At 41.4% G+C, this 21,753-nt stretch overlaps 1 protein-coding gene across 11 annotated transcripts in view; it reads right to left on the reverse strand.

The window, feature by feature from the left end:
- The window catches only part of fcho2 (FCH and mu domain containing endocytic adaptor 2), a 42,675-nt gene that overhangs the window by 5,262 nt on the left and 15,660 nt on the right, over positions 1 to 21,753 (reverse strand). The window contains exons 8-26 of one of the 11 annotated variants that reach the window (XM_056403291.1): positions 17,233 to 17,329; positions 13,655 to 13,699; positions 13,456 to 13,525; positions 13,338 to 13,362; positions 13,008 to 13,064; positions 12,440 to 12,496; positions 12,186 to 12,245; positions 11,781 to 11,954; positions 9,210 to 9,234; positions 8,597 to 8,641; positions 7,797 to 7,836; positions 7,521 to 7,603; positions 3,584 to 4,102; positions 3,042 to 3,157; positions 2,810 to 2,939; positions 2,548 to 2,631; positions 2,179 to 2,238; positions 1,522 to 1,633; positions 272 to 427 (exon numbers count right to left, since the gene is read on the reverse strand). In XM_056403291.1, the coding sequence (XP_056259266.1) occupies positions 272 to 427; positions 1,522 to 1,633; positions 2,179 to 2,238; positions 2,548 to 2,631; positions 2,810 to 2,939; positions 3,042 to 3,157; positions 3,584 to 4,102; positions 7,521 to 7,603; positions 7,797 to 7,836; positions 8,597 to 8,641; positions 9,210 to 9,234; positions 11,781 to 11,954; positions 12,186 to 12,245; positions 12,440 to 12,496; positions 13,008 to 13,064; positions 13,338 to 13,362; positions 13,456 to 13,525; positions 13,655 to 13,699; positions 17,233 to 17,329 (1,955 nt within the window). The remainder of the gene's footprint in view (positions 1 to 271; positions 428 to 1,521; positions 1,634 to 2,178; positions 2,239 to 2,547; positions 2,632 to 2,809; positions 2,940 to 3,041; positions 3,158 to 3,583; positions 4,103 to 7,520; positions 7,604 to 7,796; positions 7,837 to 8,596; positions 8,642 to 9,209; positions 9,235 to 11,780; positions 11,955 to 12,185; positions 12,246 to 12,439; positions 12,497 to 13,007; positions 13,065 to 13,337; positions 13,363 to 13,455; positions 13,526 to 13,654; positions 13,700 to 17,232; positions 17,330 to 21,753) is intronic. The other 10 variants (XM_056403293.1, XM_056403294.1, XM_056403292.1 and 7 more) reach the window with 10 other exon arrangements.

The raw sequence follows: 21,753 nt of genomic DNA on the forward strand, positions 1-21,753 counted from the left end.
TCAGAAGAGACATGGGCTGTTGAGAACCTGGCTGTTAAAGTCTGGTGGAAAATACTTCCCTGACAACTTAATGATGGGTTTATGTCAGATTACTAATTGAATTTCCTCTCACTGACGCAGACTACATTTCCTCCATCCTCGCTCGTATCATCCCGTCCAAATCCCTCTTTGACTCAACCACAAGTTATCAGCTCTGCGAAGGTCTTCAGTTGTGGACACGCCTGTTTGTGTTTTAGCTGCTTCAGTGATCATGTTTTCCTGGACACCTCACCTGTATAAAAGCTGTTGGTTGGGTAGGATCTGCTCCAACCTGCTGGTGTTCTTCAGTTTGAAGGTGAGGACGGCCGGGGAAGGGTTGGTGGTGAACACCTTGATGATGCCCATGGGGAACGACAGAGTCATGTCTCCTGTGATCTTCACAATGCACCTGTGGAGCGCAGTCACATGAATATGAATTATGTGTTGGGGGGGGGGGGGGGGGGGGGTCTCCAACTAATGATCCTGTTCATCATGAAAATTTTTAACAAATGTCCCATTAGTTTATAAAATGTCACAAACATAAAATTCTAATTGCTTTTTCTGTCTGAGTAACAGCCCCATAAACTCACAGATGTTCAATTTTATTCGATTAGTAATGATATGAAATAGAGAAAAGCATTAAATCCTCACATCTGTGAAACGGAAACCAGAGAATGTTTGGCATTTCTTATTAAGAAATGACTTAAACAAGTAATCTGTTATCAAAATTACTGTTAATTTTCTTTTGCTACACTTTTCTTTTCATCACTAAAACTGAGTACAAAGCCACATTTGACATATTTGATCTTATTACGTACCGTACTTTAGCTCACTGATCCGCTCTTTATGTAAAGTTTTAACCTAGGCCGACTTAAAGTAGATATCCAACCTGTTTTAGACTTCTGCTTCAATCTAAACACGTTGGCTTTAGGTTCTAGGTGTAACACATCTACGCGTTTGTAAGTCTTAATATATATCTCTATGGTTCTACAGTCTAATATTGATCCAGTTTCTAAACGAGAAGAGTCTTCCTTCATTCGGGGTGCAGTCGAGTGCTGTGGTGGTTAACGGCCCACAGCGGGTCTCAACCTCGCACCGTGTCTCTACTGCATTGCTTATGAAATGTTCCATTTGCTAATCCCTGCAAAAATAAGCTTTTTTTTTGCACAGCGGCAATTTAACAGCAGTTAACTAATAAAAGGCTGTATATTTTCTCTGCCCCAGACTATAATCTGCTCCATGTAGGTTATCCACTCTGAAAGAATGGTGTCAGACTAACGCAAAACATTCCACACATGCAAAGCGAGAGGGAGATACACTCTGCAAAATACGCAACCTGGGTCTAGTGTACGTTGGCCGGGGACCATGAAGTACAACACCATGTAATGTATAACTTATAGCGTCATATGTGTTATTGTTTGAGTTCAAATATGGACAAAAATGTGTATGCGTGCAGCTCCTTGTCGGGGGCCTTTGAGCAGCAGGAGGTCATGTGAGACTCACTTAGTGGGATCAGCTCCTTTGAAGTAAGCATTAACCGACTCTGTGAAGGCCACGGCAATGGGCAAAGCATCCTGGGATGCCAGGGTCACAGGGCTGGGACCGCGAGACGTCCCTGAGAATGAGAAAGGCACAAAGATTCAGGTCTGTTGACTCAGCTGCAGATCAGACTCTCATAACACTGGGCTCCAAAGCTCACATCAGAATTAGGCAGGTTTGATCATGCAAAGATGCATTATATAATTAAGAATATTTCATGAGGTCAGTCATTCATACATTGCAAATCAGTACATTCTGTTACTTTTCAAATAAACAGAAATAAGATACAGTTTTAGAGCGCTTCGTGCTACAGCTGCTTTAGTTATAATTAAGTACAATTAGACAGAATGACCTCAGACAGCATTAAAACTTAAGTTAACAAAAGACGTAGCAGTCATATCATTCATTACTTCAGTATTGTAACAAATAAACTGTTAGAAGTTGATGCTTTTGATCGAAAGAAAAATGTGAAGAGGTGACAGTGAAGAGCACACAAGACAGAGAAATGCAGTCACTGCAAAGCAAAAAACAATCCAGTTGTCCATCCAGCTCATTCAACTCGCTGCTGTTAGTTTCAGTTAAATACAGAGGAGAGTCCTCTTGTATGAACTTCAACCATACCTGCTGGTGTTTCACACCGCTTCTCAAAGGTAGGCAGCTTCGCTATGAACACATCATCCTCTTTACGCCAAATTAAAAGGCATAAAAGAGGAAAGGAGGAGATAAACAAACCCAGAGAGCACAAATGTGAGGAGAGATGATGCTGAGCACAGTTGTAAGCTGTTTCCTAAAATGTGTGACAGTGGCAGGTGAGCCCTAAGCTGACGAGGCTGATACGACTGCACAGAGATGAACAAAGAGCTAACAGGCCCTGATGATGACTTTCCTAAGCATCAGTGAAATGTATGCACAGTAAAGATGATGACTGTAAGCACCACAGAAAAGGAGCGTCTCTAAAGGGAGACGAGAGTTTGGAGAAGGCAGACTCACTTTGGCTTAGGAGAAAGAAAGGAGAGAGGGAGAGCAGCTCTGGCTCTGGGGAGGAGAGGGGGTGAGCAAAGGTGAGCTCAGCTCCTGCAAGGAGAGGAATGAAGCAAGGAAGGAGAGAGGAGTGAGGGAAGAGGGGACAAGGAGAAAACAGCACATTGTGGTGCAGAGACAACGACATGTGGCACATTGGTGAGGAGCTGAAGAATAAGGAGTCCAAGAATAAAGAGATTCTCTGCACACAGAGGAGGCTGAGGAAGCTTACCGACGGTGGGGGTGTTGCCAGCGCTGAGTGAGGCGTTCGATGACAAGGAGGAGGAGCTCTCTGCCCGGGCGAGTGGTGCACTGGGAGGAGGACTGGCGTTGGATGTTTTGGGTGGGCTGAACGGCCGAACCTGAGTGAAGGGAGTAGATCAAATAGGATGGTGTTTTTAAGTCAGAGTAGATTTTAAAAGCAAATGTTGAGTTGCACTTATAGAGTGGTTGCAATTACTCACAATCTCATTGATTCCTGTGAGTTTTCCAGTGGGGAGTTTGGGCCTGGAGGAGGGTCGTGGTGGGGGCACCAGGGCTCCAGCTGTCAGCGGGGTCGTAGGTCGGTTTGGTACCGGCACTACACGAGCAAACACATGTAAGTTTTACTGGTTAGCGACAGTTTAACATCGTGAACAGGAATCTGTACAAGCAAACTTGTACGTACACAACTAGGCTTCACTGCAAAACCATCATGCATCAAGAGCTTTAATATGTAAACCATGACAGCAAAACATGAAAAATCATAACAGGAAACAAGAAAAACACATTCCAAATTAAATTTCACAAAAAGAAACTCGAAGAGAAACATGTTGCAAACCAGGCAGTGAGTCAGATAAACAAGTCTGCAAAATAAAATAATGAAAAAAATAAATAAAACACACACAAATATGTAAACTCCAAATATGAAACTAATGCACAAAAATAACAAGATAACTCAAAATACACAAATCAAACTCCAAACCTCAGGCATAAAACACGTCTCTGACGTCAGTGATCATGTTACCATTGAATACTTTGCTTGATTGAGCTGCAGCCATCGCCCTATCTGTAATTCCAGCGAAGACATCAGGGAGACCGGAGCTGCCGTCCTCTCTGCTGCCCGGTGCTTTGCAGTAGGCGTCAGCAGAGTCATCAGAGAGGAAGCGGCTTGATCTGCCGGGGCCGGACTGCAGCCTCTGGAGCTCCTTCACACTCGGCCCTGAGCCCTGACGGCGAGCTGGAGCAAAATTATCACTGAAAGCGATCCACTGGCTCTGGGACCAGGACACAGAGGAGAAGGAGTCGACGCTCTTTGGAGGGCTGCCGGCGACCGGGCTTTTGATGGGGTCGACTGGCTCAGTCGGCAGGGTGATGGGGGCGCTCTGGGCCCGCGCCGGTACGGGTTTGAGTGCTTGGAAAGCGTTTTCTGGCGAGTCCCAGGGGGAGGATGTGGACGAAGAGAAAGAGGAGGCATCTTTGGATGGTTGGCTCTCTGCCAAGGGAGGAGTGCGCTCCCTTTGTGTCACCGGCTCAGCTGAAGGAGCTGATGTGATTGACAGAGGCAATAAACATCACAAATACGAAGTATAGACAGTAACCCCTGAGACATTCAGTCACATCTCTATAGTTCCAGTGAAATCAGAAAGCATCCAGTCAGCAGCCACTTATCATCTCAGACTGTCTCAACATACACAGAAAGCCAATTCAAAAAGAACGAGTCAATATGTGAACAACTTCATTCACTGTTTACAAAATAAAGACCAACACTAAAATACTAGACTCATACTATTGGTGTTTTTTTTCGACATTAAAATATAAGTACGTATTAATCATTAGAATTTGGGGTTTAATGACTATAAACACAATTATAATCAGCTATGGACCAACATATCTAAATCTAAATAAATGTATCTGTAACCTAACACTACGGCATCAGCAGTCACAGTGTTTGGAACCAGACGGATGAACCAGCATGACATTACTGAGTGTCAGATCACTGGGTAATGTTCAGAACTGATCCGTATTGGGTGACATATAAATAGTGCACCTGCTTTTACACGCTGAACCCTCTATCATATACGGTGGGAGCTGAATGAGGCTCTTTAGATTTATGATGACTTAGCCTGATGTCTCCTAACGACACCGTTTCCTCGTTAGTGCAGGAGCTAAAATGACAAAATAACTTATCTTACTTAGTGTCTAATCCACCAATGCAAACACTGGTACAAAAGCAGGTCATATAAGGTTTCATGCCTTCCATGATTTACATTATCTTTTCACATTTAAGCTGCTGCACAACAATTTCTTATCAGAAGCAGAATCTACAACATACAAGCCCCTTGGGATAACATTTAATTGTGCAATTAAAATTTTATATAGGAATTAAATATATCAAGTGTTGATCATTTCATTAAATTTGCAGTTATTAAACTCCTTCATAAATCAATTTTTATTTTAGAGGCCCATCTATGGAAGAGCACTGCAAACTAGCTTGGACTATAAATGCTGTGGCATGTGTTATTGGTTCACGCTAGATAATAATGTAAAAAAAAAAAGCCAATTTCTGCTATTATACACAACATATTGTACATGTCCATCATATTGATTTTGGTTTGTTTCAAGTTGTGGCCTCTGTTCCTCTCTGCTGATGCTGTCATGACTTTTCAGGCTGTTCTTGACAGATCAAACAATTCTTAATCGATTCTACAGTTTTGTCTCACATCGATGCAGCAGCAGTTTGAACTCGATGATCTTTCCTGTGTTGGATCTCTTTTCGTTTTTCTCATGCTGCATTGCTGATTGCCAGACTTTTTATAGCTGACAAAATCTGCTGACTGGCTTTCAACCAAATATGAACCACCAGTGTGTCGCTGTTTGTAATTGTACTGAGTTATAATGGTGTTTTTGTCCTTGTTACTCTGTGTAACAATAGTTTTAGTGTCATGTCCTTACCGGATATCATGCATATTTTGCAACCATAATGTATCCTCTTATCAACGACATACAAATCCTGATTTTAGTCATGCAGAAGGACATGTCCTGAAAATGTAAGTATGTTCACACGCATTTAAAATAAAGAATTCTCCAAGGTTTACATAAAGGCAAACAAAAATTCATAAACATAAACATAAACACGATGCTAAACAGTAGCTGATGAATGCTTCAAGTTCTTTTCATTTAAATCACTGTGTGATGAAAGGGGCACACACATTTTACCTGATGCCTCTGGCAGAAAGACGTCTGAGTCATTCATCAGAAAAGATGGAGATGGAGGGATTGAAAGGAAAACAGAGGCAAGGTCTAACGAGAGAAGTTAAAACAAACACATCAAACCAAGAAAACATCGAGTGATTCCAATTCAGACAATGACATCGTAATAAAACAAAAAGTGAAATAAAATTAAAAAAAACATGTAAAAACTGAATGAAAAAAAAAAAAAAAAAAAAATCAGTGAACCCAAAATAAATAAATAAATACAATAAATGCCAAAATCCATACATTGTTTCAGTCTCTGTTTCATTCAGTCAGAGTTTAATCTTTCTAATACCTCACAGACTCGACTTGTTTCATGTGTCATGTGTGCATTTGGAGCTGGTCACACTGCCACACTGTACACAGGGAGATTTAACAGGCTGTGCACGGGGACTTAATTCCCATCACCGTATCTTAATCAGGGCACTTTTCGATGCTCTTTTGACTTTTAAGTCACGACCTTTGACAGTAACAAGACACTGTTTGACAACATACGTGCCAGTGGGCTTTATAGCCAACCCTCTGACCTCTACTAGGTGCCAATTAACTGTGGATTACGCTTAGCCTAGGCAATGGGTCACTGCTAATGTCACTCTGTTTAAACACTGGTGTCATGCACGTAAAGCCGTGAGAATCACACTTGTTGTGCAACAAAAACCTCAAAAGTCAAATGTCTCATAGAGTAGTGCGACTATAGACACTTCAGGAAGATGTTTAAGAAAAAAGAAAAGCTGAGCTACTTGAAACAAACTGGGGGAAAAAAACCCTGCAAACTGGGATAGGAAAAGGCTGCCGTTTTAATTCCCCAAAGTCTAATATTGTGTTGACTTCAGGGGTCAGTTCCTCCATCTGGGACTGCCCTGAGAGGAAAGGCTTCCAACTGAGAAGCTTGGAAAAAGAAAGACAGGGGAAGGGAGACTATATACTGCATAGAGAGATGGTGAGATCAAAGAAGTGAAAGGCTGAAAATGACTGCATCACCGGCTCAACTGAGTGAATGAGTTAAAATCAGCATGCTCGTTCTTTAAAGTTACAATCCTTCGGACCTTTATTATTTATTGTCAGCATGTTTTTCCTCTTGGTCATTTACACTCCATACGTCCCTCTCTGAAGAGTACAGTAGTTTTTATTGGTAACGGTGAAGTCAGGCCTTCAGACTGCGTACCTAAGCACAAAGGACTGACTGAAAACAACGGATGATGTAATCAAATGCAATTTTATCTCATTGGTAACAGCCTCACTGTTCACTCTTCACTCTCCTTACACCACATCAGAGCTGTTTTCACTTACTGCCAATGCAAAACCAACACTTCCCGCTGCTGCTGCTGCTGCTGCTGCTTCATATTAAAAGTGTTCAACTGGCTGAACATTGAAGCGGTGTAGTTCATCACCAACTATGGAGATTCACCAAAAATGCATTTTGCTGAGGCACTTTTCCAACAGAAGATCATCTTTTACTTTTGCAGGTGACACGCTGTGCAACTCCAACTCCTCAACAAAGTAACTAACTTGACTGTAGCATGAAATCAGATTCAACTGAAGTTATTTTTGACTGAAATCTTACGGACTACAATTTTAAAGGAATTCAAGTGACCACTCATTGGTGAATACAAAATTTCTTGACGACACAAAGTAAAGAAAAAGGTAAAATCTGAAATTGTGGAGAGAGGTATGTGCACAGAAATCCAGATAAAACGTATTGATGTTACCTGTTGATGATGACACAGAGGAGGAGGAGCCTGCTGCGAGAGTCGGGCTGAACGGGTCCAGAGACAGAAGGTCGTTGTTAAGTCTGATAGAGGAGAGAGTGAGTCGAGTCAAACTTTCTTACACTTTCAAGCAAATAACTGCACGATTTTCCTCTCACAGACTATTTAAAGTGCATAGATGCAGTAAACATTAAAAAAATAGCTCTTTTGAAACTTTTGAACATTGAACAGACACGAGTTATAAATAAAGTTTTCACGTTTTACTCTGATACTCACTCGTACGATGTTGGCACTCTGGGTTTTGCCAGTTCGTCACCTGCAGCGAGAGAAAAACAAACACAAACTGAGACCCACAGACCTGCACTGGGCGATGACAGCAAATACATTTCACAGCAAGTAAAAAATAAAATAAAAACCCGACACAAGAGGTTTTCACCATCTAGTATTCAAAGACATTTGCCAAAAGTACATCACACCTTAAACCAGAAATATAAACTGAGGTTTTGACTGAACAAGTGAGAACCACCATCTGCCATGAAAAATCATAGAAATGTATTTGCAGTAAGATTTAGGTTTAGATACAATATATTTCTTATTTCTGCCTCATAAAGTAAAACCTTACTGCAAAAAGGGTTAACTCAACCAGCTAATGTGTTTTTAATGTGGTGGTAACACTTTACAACAGGGGAAGAGGTGATTTAGCAGCTGAAAAATAAAATCAGGCATTGCTTTGTTATTTTTGTGCCCCTGTCTAAAGTGTTACAATAAATTGCTGAGATTCATATAAGCAGAAACTTAAGCACCAGAGGTAAGAGGATGCAACCGAGAGGACCCTGATTTACAACCATACATGTAAGTAAATCCTTCAAAATAGGATGCTGAACGTTTGCAGTGAGAGAACACAGTGTCAGTGGTGTTAGCTGGTGTCAGCTGGCTGCAGCAGCTGTGTGAAAGGCTCCTATGAGGGGACAGAGATGAGAGCTGTGGCAGATACTTTGAGGGGAGGAGGGGGGAGAGGGCGGGGGGGGGGGGGGGGCAGGGTTGAAGGGTAACTACTGTAGTGAAAACATACTCACCAGGACCCTTAGCCTTAGAGCTTAATGTGGATACTCCTGTGATCCCTGAGCGTACGTAGAGTATACATCTATCAATGCCATTACCTTGTGTAAATGGATCTCAACTCAAGAATGTGAAAACAAGTACCATTTAGCATCATGTTAATGCTGAAGGTGAAGGTTTTGAAAACTTTTAGCCCATAAAAAAAAAAGAGACCCTCTCGATTTAAAGTGTGTGTTTTTTTTCACATGTGCATTAAGACCTCCTGGAGCATGATAGATGACCATCAACACAGTCAACACACACTAAACTGTGCCAGTTTGCAGAAGGGAAAAGATAATTTCTGACATGTCAAAATACAAACAGCTAATTAAGCAATTAATCGTATTTGTACCACAGAAGGGAAATATCCCTCAAGCTTACATTGACAGAAAAGAACAGTTATTTACTTTTTCCCTGGATATGTTGGTTTTGGCTAGGTTTCTGGATTTTCCTTTTTTAAAGACAACCTCTTTACAAACATCCCGGGCCAAGAAAAACGTAGCTGAGAAGCTGTACAGTCAACCCCCCCCCCCCTTTGCAGTCATCCAGCAACACACAGATACAGAGAGGTCAGACAGAGAAAATACTCACTGGACTGGTTCCTTCGCATCTGTCCCTGAAAACAAAAACAGACATTAATTAATCAAAGACGCATGCGGCCGAAACTTTGCCCAATTTGTTAGAAAAAATAAAAAATCCAAAACAAGACTAAAAAGACTGACACGACAGAAATGCTCATTCCCAACACAGGACACATAAAACTGACCGACAAACTTTTTAAAGAGAGAAACCAAGTATTTTAAGGGTCATTATGTGCAACTTTTGGAAGCACAGTCCTTTTTATATGTCCAACAAGTTAAAACTTTAAGCCTTAACAAGTGTCTATGTAACAATATTTAAGATTTAAAACATATAAAACAATGAAAATAAAGAAAAAAAAAAGCTTTAAGGGGTTGAAAACTATATTATTAATTATTCCCAGTGGCAGAGGGAATTTTCCACTTCAGAGTTAAAGACAGTAAATCACAGGGCTACTCTCGACTTACACATACCAGACGTTAAATGTAGGGTGAAAAAAATTCAGCAGCGCAAAACCGTGCATCTAAGCCCGTACAACGATCAGTCAGGGACAACAGAGCACGTGCCCCCAACACTTCACCAACTTCCTTCACAGAGACTTTTCTTTTTTTTTTCTTTTTTTTTTTGTGGGACATAAATCTGCCATGTCACGCTGCGTAACATAAAATATGCAAGATACGCTCTTGAGGGCCACCAACCCAATGGAAACTCAGAGCATCAATTTCAATAAAGAAGTTATTCGTACGAGGAGAATGGTTAAGGGGGGGGGGAGCTGTCGAGGGAGGAGGGGAGAAAAAGAAACAAAATGGGTTTAAGGAACATAGCAAAAGCGTTTAACCACCGTAGAGCTGTGAGGCCAGGGTTTAGTCCCACAGGCGCTAAGCGGCAAATGGGTTCAATTACGGCTCTTGCTGGCCACACACACACACGACTTCCATTGCTATTTCAATAAAGGGAACACCGTGGAGGGCGAACCAAACAGGAGAAGAAATGAAAAAGACAGAAAAATGAGCACTGAGAGAAAAAAAGAAAAAAGAAAAAGAAAATCTCTCAGTAATTCACACCAGATGATGCAACGTTCGTCATCACCTTTAACTTTAATCCAGAACTTTCTGTGAATATGAAGCGGTGGAAGGATATGAAAAATCAATCTGAACAGATAGAGCGGATGGCAAAGTAATGTAATGACTGTTCTGGTATTTAAATGCAAATCAGTCACACACACAAAGTGTTTTTTTTTTTTGTACTTTTAGGATGTGAAAGTAGTTGTGGGTTTGAGTCTCAACAACAACTGAACCCAAATTGCAGTGAACAGAGTCAAAGGTTTAAAAGAGAACATCTTTCCTCCTGAATCTTGTTACATTAAATAGAAAAAAAACACATCCTCTATAAACTTGTAACTTATCTTTATCATTAATTCCTAGGGCGGAAAAAAAAGAAAACATTTGTAAAAAACTAGGCAACTAACCCCATAAAGTATTCATAAATTACCACAACAGAGTTCTGTCTAGAACAAGTGGGCTCCAATAAAACCCAAAGAGTGAAAGCAAACAAAGAAACGAGGAAAAAGAAAAAAAGAAAAGAAAAAAGAGTGAGGTACAATGCAAACAGTGAGGAGGAAGAGTGGTGAAAGCAGGGGAAGGGAGAGGCTGAGGGGAAGAGGGAGAGAGAGAGAGAGAGAGAGAGAGAGAGAGAGAGAGAGCCGAAGCCGGGGAGAAGATGCCGTGACATTTGTTTAATGTGCAGCCGGGGAGTGCAGCGGGTGAAACCCACTAGACCCCATTCGCGACAGTGAGCGTGCCCTCTCAGCCGCTCCACAACACCATTAACAACAACAACAGCTCAGTGCACACACACACACGGTGCGTGTTTGCACACAAGCAGTAGTGGTTTTAAATTTTAATGGCAGTGGCTATTTTCATAGAGCAGCGGAGAGTGATTCAGAGATTGAGTGATGGTGAGGGACAAGGAGCTGAATGAAGGGCTCCATGTCTGAGGTCACGGATCAGCGTGTGTGTGTGTGTGTGTGTGTGTGTGTGTGTGTGTGTGTAGCCTGCAGACCACTGCCGCAAAACATTCCCTGTGAGTGCACAGTGTATGACTCTGCAGTAAAGGCCAACAACATCAGATACTTAACTCAAAAATTATTGTTTCTGAGTTCTTGATATTTTTTCTTTAAAAAAAAAAAAAAAAAAAAGAAAAGAAAAGCCTGATCCCAAGGTTGTTCAACATGAAACTGAATTCCAAGTAAAAACAAGACATGAACTGTGAGCAAACAGGAACCTTACTGAATCAGAAGCCAATCTGGCATAGGAAATAAATTGGACATAACACATATGACTTTCCAATGTAAATAAAATAAGCTTCTAGAAAGAGTGACTAATGGCAGACATCTACAGGAGGGATGGTGCGGCCGGTTAAATGGCGTTCCCATCATCCTTAACAGAGGTTAGACATTCTCCTGTTGCCCTCTAGTGTTGCACAGGCAGAGCAGACTTCTGGTGCAGCAGAGCTGGACATCAACAGGTTTGTGTTTGGGAGTTTTAGTGTTTGGTATGTTTTTAGTCTGTCATGAAGTCATACCGAGGTCGAGGGCGACAGGATGATGTTTCCAATGGAGGCTTTGAGCTCGTCAATGGTGGCTCTGTTCTGGTGCGTGCCGTTGTTTGGCTGAACGGGCTTGATTTCTACATGGAACTTCCTGGGTTCATCTTCATCCTCTGAGTCGCTGGACGAATAGAAGGAATTCTCTTTGGCATGTGAGCAAAAAACAAAAAAAAGTCAAGGAGACAACGACTACAGAGCAGAAAAAGAGAGAGAGCAAGAGAGAGAGAGAGAGAGATCATCCACAAGTCCGGTTTTGTTTAGTCTTGGCCTCAGACTGCAGACGGGTGTGAGCAGAAAAACAAATGGCAATAAAATCTTTGATGTCGTCCAAGCTGGACTGAGCCTGAGAGTGAGAACAGCATCAGGACAAATGGAAAGGATATCGTTTTCATTTACTTCTGGTCTGATACAGAAACCCTCCGCATCGACCTGCGGGACATTCTACAAAAACACAAGCAGAACAAAGTTATGTTTAAAATAAATGTATTGTATGTGTATGCTCAAATTTTAAAGCAGGGAAATCTTTGGATTTAAAAAGAAATGTATCAACACTGTGCTACAATAGTTTTTTCTTTTAAAATTATATTTGAATTGACATTTTCAATCAAATATTAGACAAGAAATAATTCCAATACCTGTTGACTTTTACCTGTAGTTGGTTTCAACCATGTTTGTCTCTCTTCTGTCTCATGCTAAATTTGAACAAAGTCAAACTTTATAACTTTATTAAATGTATTATTATTTTAGTGTAGATCTTGTCATTTAATCAGTACATATAATTTCTAGCATGCTGTATAGAAAGTATCTATAATTATATTACAAACAAAATGGTACACAGTGGAAGTATTAGAAATATCAGTATCTACACTCTATTCACACATAAAGTTTGGCTGATACTCATCTGAACTAATGTCATCATGTGCAACAACAGCTTAGAACTTGATTTTCAAATTAAATATTTATATATGTTACTTTAGATATAGATATATACATGAATAATAATAAAAGAAGGGGTAAAAAGTTTTTTGTTGAAATCCAGTGAAAAGTGAAAAAAAAAAATATAGCTCTGATTATTAAAAAAATAATTTTCAATTTCTGTTTTTATGAAATATATTTATCTATTTTGGTTTACAATGAAAAAGGTGTGAATATGAATATTTACTCTGTGTGTATGTGTGTGTCTGTGTGTGTTAGCTTGCTTACAGCATTCTGGATGTCTATGGCCCCATAGTATCCGGGGGGAGCGCCATTGGCAGTGTTCTACAAGCACAAACACAGAGAGAAGAATGAACGAATGAGCAAATGTACTAAACAAACAACAGACAGACGGACAGAGAGAGAGAGGGAGAGAGAGAGAGAGAGAGAGAGAGAGAGTCACATGTTCACATAGTAAAACACAAAACTGAAGAGAACAAGGATCTTTTCTACCTCCTGCTGTTTGAAATCAAAATAACATACAAAACTGAATTAATATAAACACACAAGTATCAATTGAATTAATAAATTCATTAACTAGTTTTGGTGGATACTCACAGCAGCTTCAACTTCTGTAGATTCCCTGGAAGACAAAATGGTCACATAATGATAAGTATTAATAAGTAAGCTGAATAAACTGTGATGGTGGACAGAAGATGAAAAAGTCTTCACTCACGTCGAGTCTGTGTCCTTGTCTTTCCTACGACCTGGGATGCCGAACGGTTTTCGCTTTCTGGGTTTAGCACCTTAAAACAAAAACAAAATTTTTTTATTGATTATAGAAAAAAAAAAAACTTGGATTACACATTTAAGGCTTAATTTAGTGTAAATGTAAAACTTCTCTTGTGTGTCTTTAATTTTGTAACAAGACTCACCTTCAGTAGCAATAGCTGTATTGCACTCCTCAAACTCAATGGGTCCTAATGAGACAAAAAAAATCATTTAGGTTCATTTAGCACGGAAAGGGTCAACGACCTCCTGCTGTGAATGCTGTGAATGTACATCACGCAATAATCACACACACACACACACACACACACACACACACACACACACATACACACAGCTCAAGCACACACTTTGGCAAACACACAACATGCAGTCTGGCGTGCCATACAGAGAGTGTATATGAACAAGGGCTGGGCCGGTCCCAGAGGGCAGACAGGGTCAATGGCGGAGTCAACTGTGTGTCTGGTGGCACTCATAGAGTTGTGACACTCCCTCTTGGGGACGCAAAGCGCTACTCTGCGAGCGCAGAGGCCTTTCCTCGCAGAATCACACACACAAAAACTCCACCTGGGACACACGAATCACCACAATCTCTGAGCCAATTCTAAATCAGCGCAGGAGCCTCACAACAAACAGCAGGTATGAACTGAGCTGAAACTAAACCTGCCCACGCGGGACACGCAAAGTCACTAACCCTATTACAATAAGACAAACAAGTCCAAGATTAAACGCAGTGAAGTGTTTAAAGCCACATGGACAAATCTGCTCTCAGGCTTAAGAGATGCCCTTTCCTCCCTCTCTCTGACATGCAAAGAAGAAAGAGCCAAAAAACAAACAATCCTGCGCACACAGACACTCGTATCCTGCTGAAAGAACGTGGATCGACACACTGAACCAACAGATCGTCACATCTACTCCAGCTAATGACCATGATATCAAAAGATAACATTGCTTTTGGTTATTTGGATCCGTCGTTCATATGATGAGAACAGTGAAAAACAACAACGTTCACACTTAATTTAATGTTCATCAATTATACACATTCACCTCCGAGGCCCTGCAGTCGGATTGTCACGCTTCAAGTGTGCCCCCACCCACCGGAAACATTTATAGAGGCTTTTCAAAGGGTCGGCGCTTTAACATACACATGCTCACACAAACACACACACAAACACACACTAAAGAGTTGTAAGAAAACCAGTGGCAAGACATGCGATGTGTGTACGTGTCAATTAGTGTCAGTATGTGTGTGTTTGTGTATGACGTAATCAACTATTAGAAAAAGTGATTCCAGAGCTACATAATTAAGCAAAGTGAATCATTAATTAATTTAATTATAAATGTAAACACACACACACACACACACACACACACACACAAACTACAGTATATTTTATTTCTACGCTCCAGTATTAACGTTGCAGTTACACGGCTGTGTTACAAAATCTGGAAGCTCGACAGGAGACGACACATCTTGCTGAGATGCAGTTTTTTAAATGATTTTTCTTAACATGTATGACCTGAAAGACGTGTAGTCTCAAACCAGATACAGACAGATGTACTGTATAGAGCTAGAAAAGCTTAATGGCTCACAAGATGAGCAGGAGAGAGAGAGAGAGAGAGAGAGAGAGAGGGAGAGAGGGAGATGGGGCAGGACCCTCTGGCAATATTTCCGATACACTAACATGCCTTGACCTGAAAACAACAAAGCTAATGATATTTTAACTCAAAATGTATACAGTAGCGGCGGTCCAATGAAGTCTCCCCAGAGGACGCCAGTCGTGAGCAGAATTGACGCATTGTTTGGCGTGTGCAATGCTGAGTGAAGCGCAGGGAAGCGGCGAGTCACGAGAGGCATGCATCACGCCAAGTGAAGTGGATAAAGTACACCAATGACCGATCTACTCTACTGTGCAATATCGGGCCTCTTCACCGCCGGCGAACACACAACGCGGAGCACGAACCACTGTTTGTGTGCGTGCGCGTTAAGAGAGTTTCATGCCAATCAAAACAAAAATTGGCATGCTCGTTCAAGAACTTTCTCTCATGGGAGGAAGTGAGAGAGACACGCAGACAAACTCACACACACACACACACACACACACACACAGACACAGACACAGTAATTTCATCATCCCAATTCGCTCATTGTACTGACATAAAACAGGTAAGAATGTCTGAACTCATGAGGTGTATCTTTTCCTGGAGAGGAAGCTCATACCCATTATCTCATCTTTCATTAAATCTATCAGCTGTACATATTGTCAAACAAAAGTAATTAAAAAAGGGACCCAGAGAGGGGGGGAAATTACTGGAAAATTACACATTGCATTCTTTGTTCAAGCTCTGGGATGTTTAACAAATGCTGTGGATCTACGTAAGGCCAAGGCAAAGCAGGAACTCTTTGCCGCTAGCGTCCCGCGATTGCATCTGACAATATTTATGCACACCAACTGCAAAAAAAGTCTAAACACCAGACACATGAATATTACCTAAATCTGGGCAGACATTAGGAACTGTTTAAACATCTCCCAAACAGACAGACGACTTTGTTTATACAGGGGAAGATGTTTCTTTTCTTTCTACTCTCTGTGAGGGAAGCATGCAGTCACGCATGAGCGGAGAATGGTTTTTTAAATTGCATATGCTTCACATGGCACTGGGAGTGGGAGAGGGGTGGAGGGGTGGAGGGGTGGGGTGGGGGGGTGGGGTGGGGGGTTTGCGTGTCTGGCCCACCGCCAGTTGACAGCTCAGCTGGATATCGTTGAACACTCCGAACCCCCCTGCCTCGCAGTGTGTCACTTTGGGATTGTTTCCGCAATAGAAAGTTTATTCAACCTCTCTCTCTCTAAAGGCACTGGACCGGCCATCCGTTCAGCTATTTAATCAGGGGACAGACAGGTTATTTTTCTGACAGGCCCGGGGCTGCTGTGCAATCCCTAATGAACAGCTTGATACAAGAGGAATTTTTTGACCGTTTTTTAGCCTCAATTAATTCTGCTGTCCAAACAAATGAAGGCCACCACTCCTCGGACGCAGCGTCTGGACACAGGGGTCACCATGTGTGTACACACAAACACAGCAGAGGTGAAGCCTTTGTGCCTGTGACCTGACGTAATGTAGTACAAGTACAGGGACTGGGGAAGTGATTGGTGTTTAAACTGTTCACATGCAAATTTCAAAGACTAATTAACAGCTGATTGCTTAAAAAAAAAAAAAACAAGCTTCAGAGCTACTCCACTAACTGCAAGAGTAAGTCACTAACTATGGTTGAATGAGCTGTGTGTGTGTGTGTGTGTGTGTGTGTGTGTGAAGAAAGAGGGAGGTGAGGGCGGTAGAGCCAAAGGAGTCTGAGGAGTATTCCCTTGATTATTGTGGCATGGCAAAGTTTACACAAGAGTCATTGTTGAGCTCTGACCTCCTCAAAAGGTTGGTTCTGCCTGCTTAGTCTGCGAGCACAGCAAAGCCCCCTGTGTGTCACATGCTTACTGGAATGCCAAGCCTGCCTACCTTTACAGCAGATTACTATGATTGACTCTGATGGCCCTCTCCTACTTCTAATTGCCCCTCTCTATACACCCCTCCCATCCCCACAAGGCAGGAACAGGCAGAGGACCGATTTATTTACACACAACGCAAGCACTGACCAACACTGATTATTAGAATGAAGCACACACACACACACACACACACACACACACTCACACGCACTGTAGTGACTTACCTGGTCTCTCCTTTCCCGTTCCTTTGCTCTCAGCCAGTTTCTGTATTAAACTCTCCACTGAGGTGTTTTCAATGTTCCTCACAAATTCATTATGGAGCTGTAAAATCAAAAAGAACAAATCATGTTGACTGACAGGTAAATATGGGTGAACAAGTTCAACTGCAGCACCGTTTTTTAGTATTGGGGTTAGGAATTGACCAGGGCTGTGTATCATTCAAAAATCTTCAATATCCGTACTGACACCAATTCCTGAATAAATCCATTTTAACAAGAAGAAAATTACGATACTCATTACTGTACGAAATTTTATTTTATTTTTGAGCCTGGTCTCTTTACACACTTGAACATGTTTGTGTAAATAAACAGCTTATTGGCTCACTGACGCTGATTTACTCATTTTCTCCTTAGGTAAAGACTGACACGGCAATAGTATCAAACCATAAAAGTATAGTTCGACACCCGGCCTTATTATTGACTCAGTAAATTGGCAATCAATACACCAATAAAAAAAAAAAAAAAGAACATTTTTTGTAAATGTAATGATCGCCAGTCGCCTCACTAAACAAAAGTCAGATAAACTACATATCTAAGTGCTGTCAGTGCAGCCACATCCAACTTCACCTTCAAATATGGAACAACACTGAATAAATATTGCAGTGTGGTTTTCCAGTGCTCTGAACCTGAGTGAAGAATGAGACACTTTCATTCTGTTCACTTCCAACTGAGCTATTGACTTCTTTCCTCAGGTGATCACTGCTCATCGCGCACAGCTTGTTGGTAGATTTTTTTGGTTCTGTAACTCCAATAAAATGTTTTAAATGTATTATCACACGCGCAGGCCTGTATCTGGTCAGCTGCATTCGGTGTATGCTGTGTTTATGGACAATTTAAAGCTTCTGTATGTGAAATCTTTTAAGCTGGAGGAGCCTTTTTTGATTGATTATGTTGCTTTTAGGTAAAGTTAAACAGCCATCTACTGCAGTCAGGAAGTGTTTTTCCACTTGTATTAGTCTTTACTGTACACATCAATATATTTGCTTTTTTGCGACACTATAATATAATTTACTGCACTGAATATTTCTCATTGTAATAGATAAATATGTTAACTGTCAAACCCTTGTTGGGTGAAATGCAGGTAAGTCAGTGTTCAGTGAGCCAACATTAAACTTATTGTTCTGCGCTTTTGACTTTCAAACTGTCAATTAAGTCAGGAGATTTGTTGTGTGATGCACAGGACGAGAGACAAACGCAGCCTGCTGCACTCTCCCTGTAACCTCCACTGCTTTGCCTTTAGTTGATATTTATAACATTTATTTTGTATTCGGCCTGTGGAGACATACTGTACTTTACTGTCACTCTATAGTGTCAGGTTGAATCATTGTTGTTGGCACTGTGGTCTGCCCTTTGGGCTGTATCAGAGGAAGGATAGTGTTTGTTTGCTTGTTTGTTTTGGATGTGCATGTGTGCTTGTGTGTTTACTGATGGGGAAGTGAAAGCGATGTATAGGCATGGGGATGAAGAGCGGTGCTTGACTGTGCCGTCTCACCAAACCATTTAGATGTGCGTGATACTGTGAGCGCAGAGCGGGCTCCACTATCAAACAAACACACACGCATACGCACACATATGTGTCTGCCCCCCCAGGCCCCTGTAGCGAGGTGGAGTGCATTAGCCTTCTGTGCCCTGGCAGGAGAGGATGTTGGGGGGGGAGGGTGATGCGGGTGAGTCGGGGGGCAGCAGGGAGGTTGCCGCGGTGAGGAAGTATGCTCACTGCAGCACACGCGATCTGTCAGGTGCTGCTGCCATGTTGGGGGGGCACTAATGTCATCAACCTGCATGCCCTGCTCGCCTCTCTCTCTCTCTCACAGACACAAACACACACACACTCAGACACACTCAGACCTCGTACTGCGGAGACCTCTTTCGCCCACATGCTCGAAACATGCATCTGCCTTCAAGGGATCCTCACTCACACACAAATGCTTACTTAAAAAAACAAACACAGCACGCACACTGACAGACACACCTGCCCTTATGTGAGTTTAAAGCCCTCTGCACAGTGAACAACATTCTGCACTTCTCTCAGCTCAAATAGACACTTAATATAACTATATATGGTATTTTTCTTTCTTTACACACTCACTTTTTCCCTCTCATCCCTTCGTTCTATCACCCTTATCCCTCATGCCCACTGAGCTGGTAATGGCTGAGCCTTGTCTGCAAGCTTGACATTGATACTTCTTGATTTTAGTGACTCTTTCAGTTACAGGTGCCCTTTGCTCAGGTTTCACTCACTGAACATCCCTGAAAGTCTCTTGTCTCTGGTAGTTTAATGTCCCTGGACTGACAGCAGCTCCAACACTGGGTTCGACTGTTGGAGGAGCTACGTAGAAGACAAAAACAACACTTTTGTTGAAGTTGTTGTTTTGTTGTTTGCACAACTGTCAAAGTCACTGCTAACCCCACTGTTGGCCTGATGTGGCTGCTAACAGACATGTGTTGTCTGATAAACTGACAAACAAGGACCCACCAGCCATTCCTGTTCACCTGCCAGCAAGGAACATAACTAAAGGGGTTTACGGCACGCAGAGATTCATGCTACCCCACCCCAGATGTGCAAATCTGTTTGCAGGCATCTCCAACCATGCAGTAGAAGTCACTAATGCAGCGACAAGGACATGATGCGCCACCAACTTCCCAAAAAAATGAATTTTATAATGTCTACAGGGAAAGTAATATCTACATTTTAAGTGATTCAAACATCAAATATAAATGAAAAACTTGCTAACTTGCGGTACTACTAATAACATTGTCAAAGAAGTCAAATCTGCAACATCTTCATCATCCATCATCACAGTATCTTGGCACAATTTTACAGCGTTCCTTTTTTAGTTTGATTGCCTCCCTCTGAGTCATAGATATGTATTGATGTGAAAAAATATAGATTTTTGCTTTATTGGCCATAGATTTACTATGACTAACTTTAAGATCATTCTACAACATCTTTGATTGTCTTATGTACTATCGAGTTGTTTTTTCCCCACTCAAACAACTTTATCCACTATACACTATATATATATATATATATATATATATATATAAAAACACACACTATATGCACTCCCTTCGCACACACATCATATTCACTCACTGAATGACTGAGAGAGGTTTTGCTTTAGCTGGCTGTTACTCTGCTGTGGTCATAACAGTGTTGTAATTCTTCACTCTCTTGTATGCAGCACCAGACTGGACCACGTCTAGGTAGTTTTAAAACTTTTCTGTGATAGTGGGACTTGTTGCACTTTCAAATATACATTTTGAAATTCAAACTTTGACATTAACATAGCTTTTATAATCCTTTATTATTACTTTTATTCTAATTATTATTGGTGCACATTAGCCTTTTAGCACATCCTCTTAGGTATGCCGCCCCCCACATTTTACTGCACATCCTGAAAATATATTTAACTAGGTGAGAAATGATTCCTTAAATCTTGACTCTTGAACTATGACTGAAAGTTTTTATAACTGTTTGGCCACTTGTTAAATATTATAACATAGATCCTGTGACATTAAAATTATAATTTAAGTATATTCAGTATAACTGAAGAAATACATCAGTTAGAACAGCAAGAACAATAACTTAAAGTTAATATTCATACAGTTTCTTGCTCAGAGAAAGAGACTGAAATGAAATGTAACACAAGTCGATAAAATTACTCCAAAGTACACAGGGATTCATATCTTCTCTGTGTTATGTGTGTGTGTGTGTGTGTGTGTCTAACTGAAACAGCTCTCATAACATTAGATATTTTAAATATAAAAAGATGCACATGTATGTTTTTGTCTGTTTGCTTTTCAGCCTGCGGGTTTAGTGACTTCTCACAATGTTGCAGAGTTAATCCCAGTCTCCTTCACCCTCCTCTCTGTCATCCTGCCTCACCCTTATGTTATAATGTTATTCCCAAACTCCCTCACAACTTGGAGTGAAGACTACTTATCACCAAAATCACAACTTCTTAGACTGATTCTGACTTTCTGGATTGGCTGGAACGACGGGCCACTTGTCTTCAAACAGTATTTTAATTTGGCTCAGCAACAGGCAGCAGCACTGCACATCTCCTGCTCAGAAGCAGGAACTGTGAGACTGAATAACCTGCGGTAGCCTGTCGCTCCACATTCTTTCCAACTTGCCGCACGAGCTGCAGGCTGGAGAGAGACGCTCTCACGGTGGAGCTGCGTCGCCCTCTGTGGACGATGAGGGAACTGCAGCAACTGCTTTCGCACAGAGCAGCCACAGATTAATGAGAGCAGAGCAGCAGATTGTAGTCAGTCCTGAGTTATTCTGTGTGGCACTGGTAAGTATGATTGCTGAATAAATAAATGAAAAGAAATCTGTGTTTCACGTTAAATACTGATTAATATACTTGTGAACGATGTTTGAAAGCCTTCACAATTGGAGTTGATCAGACCTGCTGCCATTCTCTAAAACCTAAACACACTCTTCCAGAAACAAACGGG

Source organism: Seriola aureovittata, chromosome 18 (genome assembly GCF_021018895.1).
Source record: "Seriola aureovittata isolate HTS-2021-v1 ecotype China chromosome 18, ASM2101889v1, whole genome shotgun sequence".
NCBI classification, from domain to species: domain Eukaryota; kingdom Metazoa; phylum Chordata; class Actinopteri; order Carangiformes; family Carangidae; genus Seriola; species Seriola aureovittata.